This window comes from Sorex fumeus, unplaced genomic scaffold (genome assembly GCF_029834395.1).
Source record: "Sorex fumeus unplaced genomic scaffold, SorFum_2.1 ptg000003l, whole genome shotgun sequence".
Lineage (NCBI taxonomy): Eukaryota > Metazoa > Chordata > Mammalia > Eulipotyphla > Soricidae > Sorex > Sorex fumeus.
This window is the reverse complement of record NW_026606060.1, coordinates 49,383,104-49,397,920: the sequence shown is the minus strand read 5'-3', so window position 1 is coordinate 49,397,920 and position 14,817 is coordinate 49,383,104. Positions and strand designations below refer to the sequence as shown.

Here is a 14,817-nt window from a genome sequence, read left to right as displayed (position 1 = left end):
GGCTGCGTGCAAGGCAAATGCCCTACCGCTGTGCTATCGCTCCAGCCCTTCCAGTTAAATATGTAAATAATTTTATAAAAACTAAAATAAGATATAAATCTTTCCTGTCACTTAGAAAATATTAAAAAGTATGCTCTAAGTATATACAGTGAGTGATATATATATTAGTTATACTATATATATTCATTTTTTTGTGGCTGTGTCAGTAAATAAACACACAAATGGAACATAAAATTTTCACCTGTCAATAAATGGAGGAAAGAAGGATAGATTGAACTTTCAGTGGTGAGTATAATGTAGGATATGTAGGCATTGATTTATAATGATACGTACAATAGTCACTATGTGTGTGTTTGGGCCACAGCGGCAATGCTGTTTCTGGCTCTGTGCTCTAGGGTGACCCCTGCCAGTGCTCAAGGAACCATACATGGGTCAGCATGATGCAGCACTAGAACCTTAAGCCTGCTACTATCTCCCTGAACTATACATTAAATGTTTAATGTTAATTTCATCTGTTTTATAGACAGTAGTGATACTTTGGAAAATTATTTGGACGACCTAAGCTTGTTGAAGATATATAGGATTACTTGAATCAAATCTTATTTTATTTTTAGTGATAATAGAATTATATAGTTAGAAATAGAAGTAGTACTAAATAAAACATTTTAGTCAAATTTTAGAGTAAAATTAAATTTGGATTTTGGAGACTTTATTTAGATCCCGGGATCAAATTCAGCCTGGAAAAATGGCTCAAAGGGCTTGAGCAGATGCTTTGTGTGCAAGAGCCTCAGGGGTGATCTGCAGCATCATGTGTTCTTCCAGCTACCACCCAGGAGTCACCCTGAAGTCCTGTCTTGAGAGTGACCCTAAAACATCATTAAATAATTTCATTTTTCAAATAAAATATTTGGGGCCAGGCACAGCTGACCTGGTTTGATCCCTGGCCCTCTGTAAGGTCCTCTGAACATTGTCTGGAGAGATACCCAAGCACAAAGCTAAGAGTAAGCCATTAGCACCACTGGATGTGGCTAAAAAAGAAAATATTAATAGTAATAATAGCACTGTAGCACTGTCCTCCCGTTGTTCATCGATTTGCTTGAGTGGGCACCAGTAACATCTCCATTGTGAGACTTGTTGTTTCTGTTTATGGCATATGGAATACACCACGGGGAGCTTGCCGCTCTGCCATGCCAAGCTACTCTCAGTAGCTTGCGGGGCTCTCCAAGAGGGACAGTCACATGCAAGGAAAACGCAACCCGCTGTGCTATCCCTCCAGCCCAACAGTAATAATAAAACAAACAAAAAAAATTGAGTTTCTGATCCAGATGTGCCAGATGGGTTTTTAACAATACAGATATGGACTAATTGAACATATCTGCTCAGATAGTCCTCCACCTTGCAAGTTCTTATTTTGTTTCCTTTTCTAGCTAGAAGAGGATTTCTGGATTGCTTTGATAAAGGGCTTATTACACTCTGTTACTGGCAGTTACATTGAACAAGTTACATTGAACAAGTTACATTGAACAAGTACATTGAACAAAGACTTTGAAGGTGAAGTCCCTATTGTATGTTTATTAGATAACAATAAATTTCCACAGAAGAGGGCATGAGGTTAAAAAAAAAAGAGGCTTTCTCTGTTTCAGTGTTTGTAGACATTCTTTGCTCATTTTTTTTCACTTATATGATATCTTAAGTGAGACAGAAAGTGATATAAAGACAAATGCTGTTAAAAGTATGTTTTCATATGAAATAAGTACTAGAAAAGGATGATCATGCTAATGTATTATATGATCAACCTCTTTCTAAGACAAACCATCCGGAAATGTATATAAATCAGGCTTTTAAAGAAGCAGATTGCAGGCCAAAGTGATAGTATAGAGGGTAGAGTGTTTGCCTGCACACAGTTTACTGAAGTTCAGGCCCCAAAAAAACAAAAAATTTTAAAAAGTAGCAGATTGCTTGATAAATCCTTACGGAAAAGAGAAGCATGCAGTGAACGTATTTTAAGGTAATGAAGTTAAAAATTAGGTAGGAATATTGTAGGTTATTTTCCTGTGTTATACTAACTTTTCTCTTTATGTCAGATTTTAGAAGGCCATTCTGATTTCATTAATGGTTTGGTGTTTGATCCCAAAGGAGGCCAAGAAATTGCAAGTGTGAGTGATGATCATACCTGCAGGTATGTTGCTTAAATGCAGAGTACATTTTTGAATTTTTATCTTTAACTGTATTTTGAAAACTAGAGAAAATATAAATTCTGTATATTCTCCAGAGTGTGTGTGTGTGTGTGTGTGTGTGTGTGTGTGTGTGTGTGTCGCAGGTGGGGGGGTGGGAGGACAGGACACATTATTTAAATTGTGATCATGGCACAAGCAAGAATTTCAAAACTGGTGAATTTAAGTGCTCATTCTATTTAATGGAATCTTCTTACTGATTTTTGGGTGCCTCTATCTTCTGCACTATTAAGGAGTACTTTAAAAATAGTGATCTATAAGAATTTTAAATCCATATGTGGTTAAATTATTCAATATAGACAAGATTATTTGGATTACAAATCACTTGTCATATCATAGGCTGGTGTTTAATAATGAACTGCAAAGCTCATTTATTTTAGCTGAGGTGCAAAGTTTTAGGGGAAAATAAATGACCAACCCCCTGAAAATCTACTTAAGCAAACAAAAAACGAATGCTCCCAAATGCACCCAAGGTCATTGCCACCCCAGATGTTCTGTCTGAACCCCTACATTCCCACTCCCAGCGCCAGTATCACCCATATTGAGAAATATTTGCCTATAGCAAGCTTCATGGAAATGTAATCTATTCTCACTTTCCTAAGTTGCTATATAAGGTTTCCTGTGGATATATCTCAGTATCAGTCTTCCGCAGTACCCCTAGTTGGTAACAGAAGAAGCTTACATAAAACATTTTACTGCTGCTTAAAGCCAGAAAATATCATAAGTAAAGAACAAGATAAAGATGTACAAGGTAAAATTAAGCTGAGAAGTCGGAGTGCCGTGGAATCAGGTGAATTAGTCCCTAGAGAGAGATCATCTGTTTTCATGTACTCCAAGCCAAAACAAAAAAGCTTTTGCATGGTTTTAATGCTTGATAAATCTGTATCAAGATTATTAGGTCTTATAAACAGGATATACATATTAAACTTCACTTTTTTCTCCACAAATGTTTTTAATATTAAAGAACAAAAATATATGAATTTTCAAATTTAAAAAGATACAAGAAAATCCCAGAACCAAGTAAACACTGATAAATAGTATACACCTCTGAAGGTTTAATGAAACAAATTAGAAACAGAAATAGAAAATGTCAGCATTAAAAAACAAACACTGTCCAAACACTGTCCTCCCATTGTTCATCAATTTGCTCGAGCGGGCCCAGTAACGTTTCCATTGTGAGATTGTTGTTACTGTGTTTGGCATATTGAATACGTCACGGGTAGCTTGCCAGGCTTTGCCGCACGGGCGAGATTTTCTCGGTAGCTTGCTGGGCTCTCCAAGAGGGGTGTAGGAATCGAACCCAGCTCGGCCGGGCTGGCTGCGCACAAGGCAAGCACCCTACTGCTGTGCTATCGCTCCAGCCCCATTAAAAAACAAATTGATAGAATTATATATTAAACTTGAAAAAGTATCCTTTCACCCTGAAAACTAAAGTCACTAATTCTTAAATTTTAATCTTATTGTTCATCTTTAAGTTTATAAGATTATAAGACTATAATTCTGTACATACTGCCTGTTGAAATTATTATTGTAAGGGATATAAAAAAAATGTTGATGACATAAAATTCTAGAGTCCCGGGAGTTAAAAAACTAAGTCATATATAGTTCTGGAGAGTAAATGAAATATTTTTTTCTTTTCTTTTTGTGTTTTTTGGGGTTTTGTTTTTGAGCCACACCCAGCTGTGCTCAGGGCTTCTCCTGTCTCTGCCCTCAGAGATCACGCCTGGTGGGGCACAGTGAACCAAGTGGATTGCCAGGGATTAAACCCAGATTGACCACATGCAAGGCAAATGCTTTATCTGCTGTACGATTTCTCCAACCCCCAAAAATTTTTAAGGCAGAAATTTTATTTGATCACTGGAAGTAAAGACATTTAGTTCTCTAACACTTAGGCTGCCCTAATCACAAGTATTTGGTATAATGAAATTTGAAATGGGAGAGATGAGTGTCTCTACAAGCAAGAAGTAACTTCTGAATAGTTAACAACAGCCTGAGAGACCTGAAACTAACTTCAGTGGTCTGTGATTACTCTTTCTTTCAGTGGACTTGCAGATTTGGTTGATTAGTACAGTGTCCTAAAATTGGGTGTGCTGACAGGAGATTGCCAACTTTTTATTTTGTTCAGTTATGAGAATTCTTAAGGGCTACTGCTTTGCATTGTTAAACCATCATTATATAAAAGAAAATATTTATTACTCTGTAAAGGAGAAAGGACTTAATTCCAAGGTAGGCTTTCATAGACCCAGAAGATAGTTCAAAAGACTGGAGTGCATGCTTTTTATGCAGGGAACCCCGAGCTTGATCCCTGGAGCCTCATGACGTCCCAAGCTTCATAGGGAAGTAACCCAAGAGCACTGAAATAGGAGTAGCCCCTGAACACCACTAAGTGTGGTTCAAATAATAGACAATAAGGGGGGAAAAGTAGGTTTTCATTTAAGTTAATTTTTTTTAACTCATCACAATCCCACTAATAAGTCTCTTTCTGCTCTATCTCTTTCTGCTAAGCCTTAATTGGTGGTGTTATTGTTTAGCAGATGCCTATGGAAGGTGGTGATTTTCTTTGTTGGGCTTAGCCCTGTGACTTGATTTTTTAATTTTGAGTTATTGGCGGTGGGGGGGGGGGGCGGTGTTTTTGTTTTGGGACCATATCCAGTGATGCTCAAGGCTTACCCCTGGTTCTCTGTTCAGGAATCACTTCTGGCAGTGATCTGGGACCAGAGAGGGTGGCAGCGATTATTGGATTTCATTGGATTGTCCTTGCTCCTTCTGCAGGGAACTTTATTTTATTGAGTTACTCCCACAACAGTGCCCCTGAGGCACACCCAGTTCTATCAAGCACTAATAATCCTATGTTGCTTTTCTCTTTCCTTAATGGTCATTTGCATGGTTTAGCAGTGGCCTTTTTGGTTTATTATTTTATTTTTGGTTTTTTTGTTTGTTTGTTTTTTGGGTCACCTTGGCAATGCACAGGGGTTACTCCTAGCAGTGCTCAGGGGACCATATGGGATACTGGGAGTCAAACCCGGGTCAGTCGCGTGCAAGGCAAATGCCGTACCTGCTGTGCTATCGCTCCAGCCCCTAGCAGTGGCCTTTTTGTAAAGACACAGGAAGACAGTTGATGCTATGCTTTTGTAACATGACAGTTAACTGACTCCAAATACTATTTACTCCTGGGTATCCATCACATTTACCTGACGTAAGCCTCAGTTGCCTTTATTTCCTAATACCCCCAAAAGGAGGGTCCTGGCGAAGGGACTGGGTGGACCCAGGGCAAGCTGTAAGCTACCCTGGCATCGAAAGGGGACAAACTAAGCACCATAAGAATAATAAGTTAAGAGCATGGTCATGGAACAAACTCTGTCATGACCCAAAAAGAAGTAACTGAATAAGGACCTTGCTGGGATTAGGAAAGAGTAACGTGGCCTGACAACTGTGGTCTGGAATATATAGCAAGATGTCCCCAGGAAGGGCCAACCTTTAAACTTACTATATCTCTTACTGTGTTCATAGAAAATGACCAGAAATATTATAAGAAGTAAATTTACTGTGATTGTTTAAATGGATTTCTAGCTGAGGAAAGGAGATAGCTATACACCATGGATGGAATCCCTCTCCTAGTAACCTGGAGTGCAGAACCCTCAGATGAGATTTTGTCCTTGAGTTAGTTCCCTAGAACTTCCCCTGAAGGAGTGGCTTTACCTCTGCTTGTTGTTATGACCGTGTTCAACCCCACCTATGTGTACCCCCACCCTCCATGATTCCTATATAACTACGCTGTAAGGGGTAAGAGGGAACTAGACTAGGACAAGAAGTAGAGGACTTTGAGGTCTATGAGGAAACTAGAATGATGGAACTATGATGACTGGGACTAATACCAAAACTATGACTACGATTGTGCTATAAGAGGAAAGATCAGACTATGCTGGGGAGGAGAGAGAAATAAAACTGACTATCAACAAGCCTGGGGCCCTGTTTCTCCGTTCCCGGGTCCTTCAGTCAGTTCATCACCATGGGCTGGCCCAGAAACGGTTCTCAGCCACCAAGTGCTCTAGTGCTGGAGTCCCATGCGCCACCTTGCCTTTCTTTTGAAACTCACAAGAGATCAAACCAGGGTCATCTGCATGCAAATCAAGAGCCTTATCCCATATAGACCTTATCAAGTGCCTGTCTCTCTTGCACCAAGCCATGTGAGTTACTTTAGCCAATGTAATGTTGGCAGATGTGATGTAAGCAGCCACTTCTACTATTTGGTTTGTGTTAACATACTGTCCTCTGTCTTTCTCTATGTGTATGTCGTAGTTACTGACCTTAGAAGGAGAAACACGTGGAACTCATATGGACCCATCTGGCATTCTTAAATAGAACTTCTATAGAACAGTGAGCCAAAAGTTTATGTTTATTTTTGGTAAGCACTGAGATCTGGGGGGCCAGTAACATAGCTGTAGCAGTAATTGGGAGCTAAATTTAGAATTCATGACTTAGTTCACCAAACAGAAGTAAAGGACAGTTCTCATTGACTATTAAAGTCAATCATCCTTAGACTGAAAGCTAAGCATATATAAAAAAGAGTTTTAAAAAATATGGGCTAGGGCTGGAGAGATAGCACAGTGGGTAGGGCGTTTGCCTTGCACGCGGCCGACCCAGGTTCAATTCCCAGCATCCCATATGGTCCCCTTAGCACCGCCAGGAGTAATTCCTGAGTGCAGAGCCAGGAAGTAACCCCTGTGCATCACCAGGTGTGACCCAAAAAGAAAAAAAAAAAAACACGGACTAGAGAGGTAGTACACTGGGTAGGACCTTTGTCCTATATATAAACTACTCAGGTTTAATCCCTGGCATCCCAAATGGTGCCTTTAGCATTGCCAGGTATAATTCCTGAGCCTGGAGCCAAGAGTAACCTCTAAGCATCACCAGCTGTGGTTGGGGGGGGGGGGGCGAAAAAAAGTAAATTAATTGTTTTGAGAAAGAGCAGGGGCCAGAGAGATAATACAGAGCAGCGGTTAAGGTACTTGCCTTGCATACATCTGTCACTGAAAACTTGATTCAAATCCCCAACACATATTTGGTCCCCTGAGCACCACAGGCTGTGGTTCTCAAGGGAAAAATAGAGACTAAGAGAGTAGTAAGTATAATGCTCTCGGGTAACAAAGGAAAGTAGGTATTCTGAGGCAACAGTACAACTTCAATAACTCAAAGTATAGAACTGCCATATTTGAAAGATAATACGAACTAACGGCAAGAGTGTGATTGGAGCAGAGGAAGCAACCATTCGCATCTCAGGAGTCACTCTTGCCACCATTCTTAAGTAACACTGTCTGGTTTGCATATTGGTGGTAAACATGCATAGTGAATCTTTATCCAATCATGGTCAAAATTTGTATCATCTTGGGTATGTTTTGGGGTTTTGTATTTTTCTCCTTATTTTTATTGATGTGCCATGATTTACAATACAGTCAAAGGTAGTTTCAAGCAAGCATTATTCCAACATAATACACCACTCATCAGCAGAGCCTTCAGGAATCCTCCCACCCTTACTTCACCCCACCTTCCATCCAGGTAAACTCACTTCTGCAGATCAGTTCTTGGTTCTTTTGCCTTTCGCCATTTGTTGCTCCCTTATTATATTACTTCATATCTGCTTATCAGAGAGATCATTTGGTATCTGTCCCTCTCCTCCTGATTGACTTTACTCAGCATTATGCTCTCTAGTAACACCCATGTGATGGAAAATTGTATGATTTTATCATTTCTTTCAGCTGAGTAATATTCATTCCATTATGGATATATACCACAGTTTCTTTGTCCAGTTATCTCTTCTTAGACATTTAGGTTATTTCTAGATCTTGTCCATTGTGAATAGTGCTGCAATGAACATGGCACAAATGGCTTTTCCAAATAGTGTCTTTGGGCTTTTGGGATAGATGCTAAGAAGTGGGACTGCTGGGGTTTATGAAAGCTCAGTTTTTTGCTGATAAGTGCCCATATTGTTTTCCATTGACCTTCCCTCTAACCCTGGATAAGGCTTTTTTCCCACACACATGTAGGCAATACCATGCTTTAAAAAAAAAAATTTACAAAACAGAATAACTAGACTAAATAGAATAAATCAATAAAGAAACAGAGGATTTGAACATTATAAGCAACATGCCCAACCAGACCTAACCGACATTTACAAAACACTTCAAAACTCCCAACATCAACAGAATACACATTCTACTCAAGTGCAAATGGTGCATACTTCATATGGCCATATGTTAGACCTCAAAGCAAGTCTAAGTAAGTTTTAAAAGATTGAAAGCATATGAAGTGTCTTCTTTGACTATAATAGAATGAAAGTAAAAATCAGTAATAGAAGTAAAACTGGAACATATACAAATATGTGGAAATTAAGTACCAGGCTTTCTTGTTTGGGTTTGGGATTTTTTTTGTTGTTAGTTGTTTGGATTTTTGTGGTAGGGTTGTTTTTGGGGGTTTTCTTTTTTTTATCATTGTTGTTGTTGTTGTTTGTCATTGTGGGGGGTCTGTTTGGTTCGGTTTGGGTTTGGGTTTTTGGACCACACCTGGCTGTGTTCAGGGCTTTCTCCTGTCTCTGCCTCCAGGATCACTCCTGGTGACCTTTGGAGGCCCATATGGGGTGCCCAGGATCAAACGGGAGTTGGACTCATGCAAGGCAATTGCCCTACCTGCCGTACTGTTTCTCCAGCCCTAAGTATCACATTCTTAAACATCAAAAGAAGATGTGAGAAGTTAGGAAATACTTAGAGAAGAGTGAAAATGAAAACACACCAAACAAAATTATTGGGATGCAACAAAAGTAGGCTTTAAAGGGAATGTGGCAATAGACACTGAAATGAAAGAAGTGCTGGGGAAATGGAATTGCAATATGGGTTTACTTTTGACTTGACATGCATGTGGGAGTCTCTAGACTCAGCCCCTGGAATTGTGAAAGAGATAAAAAGAAACCCAAATTTAACCAAAGCAGGGAAGTAGCAAAGATTAGACCTAAGCAAGTCAAACTAGAAAACAAAAGTCAGTTTGAGCCCCCTCAAACAAATGGTTCTTTCAGAAGATAGAACTAACTTAACAGTCCCTTAGCAAGATACAAGTGTACTTGAATAATTTGTAAAGGCCGTAGGGATAATACAAACAACCATTTCATTTCATTTCATTTCATCATCCTGTTAATCGTCGATTGCCTCGAGCAGGCCCCAGTAACGTCTCTTTCATCCTAGCCCTGAGATTATATTCAAGGCTCTTTAGGAGAATGAGACCCATCATTGTTACTGGTATTTGGCATATTTGGTAGGCCACGGGGAGTTTGCCAGACTCTGCCCTGTGGGCAGGCTACATTCGACAGCCTGCAAGTTTGTCCAAAGTTTGTCCAGATGGTGACAAAGTTAATCTATCTAATGGTTGTTTTGGACAAACAACCATAGAGAAATAAAAAACTTTTTAGGAAAATTCTATGATAGTTATACACCAACAACTTGAGAACCTTGATGTAATTAACAAATTTCCAGAAGTAAGCTATTCCAAATAGGAAATTTGAATATTCCTATAACAAATAAAGAAGTTTCAACAGTAGTCTAAAACTTCTTAACAAAAGAAGACCAGGACAAGTTGCTTTACTGGTGAATTTTGCCAAACATTGAAAAAGTATTAGCACTAGCCTCTGAAATATGTCCAGAAAATAGAAGGAAACACTTTCTACTTTATTCTTTAAGGCCAGCATTACTTTGTAGCAAATCGCAGTTTGTTGGTAACCGTAGTTGCAGATGGTGACAAAGTTAATCTATCTAGAACTCCTCCTAGTTTTAGTATCCCGTCATCTGAAAGTTCATAAGAAAACTGAATTTTCATTTAAGTCAGCTATTCTTTACCAGTCCCAATACCCCTTTGTTAAAATATTTTCTAAAACCTCAAGAAGAAAGTTTTTGTCCCTTTTATAGTGCCTACATTTCAGTATCAGAAAAATCAGGTGACAGCTTATGTAAAGCAGAGGTTCGACTGTCAGGTCTCCTTCCAGGTTTATGACTTGCATATAGCACAGTGTAAATAGTGCCATCTGGAGTTCTGCACTAACATGGCCCAAAGCAAACCAGGACCGTTAAAATAAAACTCATAAAAATAAATATAAATGAGGAAAAGAGATACGGGGAGCAATGTTAGCCAAATAGAAATAGCATAATGACAGTTATAGTATGTCATTGAAAAATAAGGATAAATAATATCTTGCAAATGAGCCGGTTTTTACATGCATAGGGTCAAAATAATTTACTGTTATGCCATGGACTATTTGGAAAAACTGCAAAACACAGGAAAGACTACAAAAAAACTTCCTCTCTTGAGATCTCCTCTACTTTTTAAGTTATTTCTAAAATTTACTCAGTATATTTAGGTCATACAGAATATATGGAATCTTGGTTGTCATTCACTGAATGACTGTAACACTCCAATCAGTGGAACAGTCAAAAGTAAACCCATATTGCAATTCCATAATGATTTAGATAATAATATGTGACGACATTGTGCAATAGTACAGCAAGTAGGGTGTTTGCCCTGCATGTGGCTGACCAGGGTTCAGTTCTGAGCCATGACAGCAGTAAGCTTTGAGCACTACTGGATGTGCCCGGCCCTTTCCCCCCCGACCCCCACCCCCAAAAAACAGTACTATGTACTATTATAAAAAATAGTACTAGGTACTATTCTAAACATTTTATGTGGATTAATTAATCCTCTAGGCAGTCAGTCTTGAAAGTGCACACTATTCTGGTTTTCTTGGCAGAGGTGGGGAGGGTGGTTTTTGGTTTGAGGGTTTTTTTGGGAGGGGGTGAGGCCGTTGAAGCTTCCTTCAGTGCTCAGCCAAGTGGGCCTGTGGGTTGGTGGGGAACTGGAACAGTGCTGCTCCAGGAGTTGTTGATGTAAGGATGTGCCTTAAGTCTGTGCTTGCTCACTCGCTCACTCACTCTCCAGCCCTGTTCTACCAATCTGGATCACCTGCATCGCAACTTGGAGTGTGCAAAACCCTTTCTTTTACCTCAAAGGCCTCTCCTCTCCTAAAGAAAAAAATTCTTTAGGAAGTCTCAACCTTTTTTATATTATTGAAAATGCAGGTGTTTGTATGACTGTTTTTCTGGTCAAAATCAAGCATGTTGTCGGTCTTCATAAAATTTATAGGAGTGTACTGTCGAATCACATCCATAGCAAGTCTATCATCTGTTTGTGAGGTACTTACAGTTTTTGAATTTTGCATGTACCATTCTTGAAATGAAAGTGATGTGTTCCTTCTTTGCTAGCCCTGTTTGCAGAGGGGAAAGAAAGGTAAAGAGAAACAAGCTGTTCTGGAGGATGAGGAAAGTTACCCTGCAGTAGATTGCACTGGTCACTTCACTTATAAGGAACTTTTGAAACTTAGGCCTGCTTTACTGCCTTGGCATAGCACAGCATCTCAGAGGTACCCTTGTGGGCATTCAGTGAGTGGGGAAGAAAAGGGACGTTCTTATTTTTATGAAAGGATACCCCTTTTTTATAAAAATTGAGTGGCAATATATAATACTTGAGGTAAACGAGTACATTTTCATGAGAAAGATAAATTTTCCCCTGCCTCCAAAGGATAGGTAAAAATGATGCTTAAGTATTCAGTGGGTTAAGCTTATTATTTTAAAAACTCACTAATAGAGAACATCTCATTCCCAGTCAGTGCCAAACAACAGATGTTCTTGTATATTAGAAACAGTACTGTTCTGTAAGAACAAGTCAGATCAACAAGTATTTATTAAACACGTTCAGTATAGCCAACATTTAGTACTTTAGGGGATACAAAAGAAATAGAAGACTTAGTACTACTGACTGTACAAAGGATGTCAGAAGTAAATCCCTTTCCTCCTCCATCCCTCCTATAATCTTTTTAAATATTAGATAAAAATTTATGGTGAAGGAAAATTGGCTTCTAGAAACCAAAGAATTCTTAGTTTAAGACTATAATAATAGACGCATGTAATGTGCCATTCACTCTGTCTCTAAAGCACAGGATATTAGTAATTGTCATGTTCTTGCTGTCATCATTTTTATAAAGAACGGGAGGAGGGATAGAATATAACAAAGAATAGGATAGGGTTCTTTCTTTATTTGTTTCTTTTTTATGAATGTAACCGAATCACTGGATAAGGGAATACTAAATTTCCTATGCTGTTCACTTAAGCCAGTAGTACTGTTTTGGGGAAAATTTATATAAGGAAAAAGATGTTTATCAAACACTCTCTGTGGCCTCCACACAAGTGGGGTTACTTCCAACTTCAGTCCATGTATATTTCAAAGTCTTCAAGATAGTGTGTTGCTCCCCCATCCTGATTTCTGTCAAGGTCACAAATTTTGTGACCTATTTTTAAATAATTCTTAATAAAAATGGATAAAAGGGAAGTGTGGGGGCCTTCTCAGCGTAGAACAGGGAAGCATTCCTTAAGAGGTCAGTCCAGATTTCGGAGAAAATTAGCCATGGCTAAGTATTTACAGGTACAAAAGAAAATCTGAAGAATTTATACTTTTTTTTTAAATTATAATGTTAGGGACAAATAAAGCAAGAAAGAAAATTCTTTGCCTGTCTTCTAAAATTCCCTCTAATTTTTATAACATTATGAATCAAGAGTATTTATTGCGTAAGTCTGAAAAGAAGGATAAAATTAAGTTCCAGTTGATAAACTGCCAAAAAAAAATAAAAGTAAGGATTCTGTAAGAACTATACAGAAATTACACTGAAGACTATTGTTCACAGTGGCAGACATTTATTTGATTTTACAGTAAAATATTAATAAGAGATTTAAGGGGTCAGAAAGAGAGTACAGAGTTTAAGGCACTTAGCCTTGCTCGTAACTGACCCCAACTCCATCCCCAATACCGAGTATGGACCTCTATACACACACGGTGTGGCCCCTGAGCAAAGAGCCAGGAGTAAGCCCTGAGTCGATCTGGCCCCCAAAACCAAAGTAAAGAAATAAAATATATTAATGTGTTTTAAAGTAATCAAGGGAGGTTCTTCAAATTTATATGCTCGTGTACTAGTTATAATCACTATAGTAATGAATTTGCTCCCGAACTTGGCCTACTACCTCCTTTTCAGAAAAAGATGACTCAGACCCTCCCTGGCACTCTTCCTTCTTTGAGCGAACTAACAGAAAATGCCCTCCCAAGTGCCCCAGGGTGGTGCTACCACCAGGTCAAGTGTCCCCCACCTTGGTACATTGTGACCCTTGCAGGTTCAATACAAATGTTTCAGGGCTCCTTTTCAAGCTGGTGTTCTCACTTGAAGTTGTATTTTGCTTGTTTGTCTTCATGTATCGTTGCTTGCTGATTTCCACTCTGAAGAAGCCTGTGTTCTCTCTCGAACATGTGCTTCTCCCTCTCTCTCTCTCTCTCTCTCTCTCTCTCCCTTCACATCTTTCCAAATAAGTTTCAATGAAAACTTTCTAGCTTCACAAAAAATATATATAAATGTATTTTATAAGGGGCTTTACCATACCAGTGATTGCGGTAATTTAAGCTGATTTTATTAATTACGGTAAGTTATTTGTATGAGAGGCATATCCATAAACACTTGGCAGTTTTGAAAATACATCTGCATGAATAAATAGTACTTTTCCTCATTAATAGCTTATTGACAAATTGTAAGTTATAAAGTACATCAATTTTTTCTTGTACATATGAAATGCTGATGATTCCTGGGTGATATTTCTGGTGTTTATGTTTAAGAGGTATATTGGTTAAATAAAAAGTTCAGGTGTGCTCTTTTTTTAAGTTGCCCATATCCCAGATTAGATAGGGGCAGTGTAATTTCTCTTCCTTGGCTTTTTGGAACTCTCCCTCTGTCATCTTGTCATCCTTTCCCTTATCCACTCTCTCTCATATTTCCTAAATAAAACTTTAAAAGAGAAAAAAAGAAAATATTTTTTACTCTGAATTTCTTGAAGATAAAATTATTACATATAATCTGTTTGAAAACTGCTCTATGGTTTCTCTGCATCAAATAATTTTATTTTGAGCTTTTATTTCCAAGTGTAACAAATTTTCAAATGATTCCTGTCCTTTATAAATTTATGTTTGGGGCTAGAGTGATAGCACAGTGGGTAGGGCATTTGCCTTGCACACAGCCGACCTGGGTTCTATTCCCAGCATCCCCAAGCTCTGCCAGGAGTAATTCCTGAGTGCAGAGCCAGGAGTAACCCCTGTGCATCGCCGGGTGTGACCCAAAAAGAAAAAAAAATTATTTTGCCTATCAAAAAATAAGATGATGCTAGAAATAAAATGCAGAGAACAAAGCTCAGGCTATGTAAGAAGCCAGCACCGTTTTGAAACCCATCACCATCCGGTCCCTTGAGCATTGCTAGGGTACAGCGGTCCAGCCCCCGTGGGCCAGATAACCCTAATACTGATCTACAATTAACTGAATTGCTGGGAGGGAACCACAGGCCTCCTGAGCACCACTTGGGAGATAGACAGATAGACAGACATAGAAAGTTAATTCTCCTCCAGTTGACCCTGAGGAGTTTCTCACTGCAGTAAATATAGTAAATCCTTGCTGACATCGTTG

At 38.8% G+C, this 14,817-nt stretch overlaps 1 protein-coding gene across 1 annotated transcript in view; it reads left to right on the top strand.

Annotated features, from left to right (window-relative positions):
- NUP37 (nucleoporin 37) overlaps nt 1-14,817 on the top strand; it is a 50,038-nt gene that overhangs the window by 15,500 nt on the left and 19,721 nt on the right. Inside the window, exon 5 of the mRNA XM_056117481.1 lies at nt 2,085-2,179. Coding sequence (XP_055973456.1) covers nt 2,085-2,179 — 95 coding nt within the window. The remainder of the gene's footprint in view (nt 1-2,084; nt 2,180-14,817) is intronic.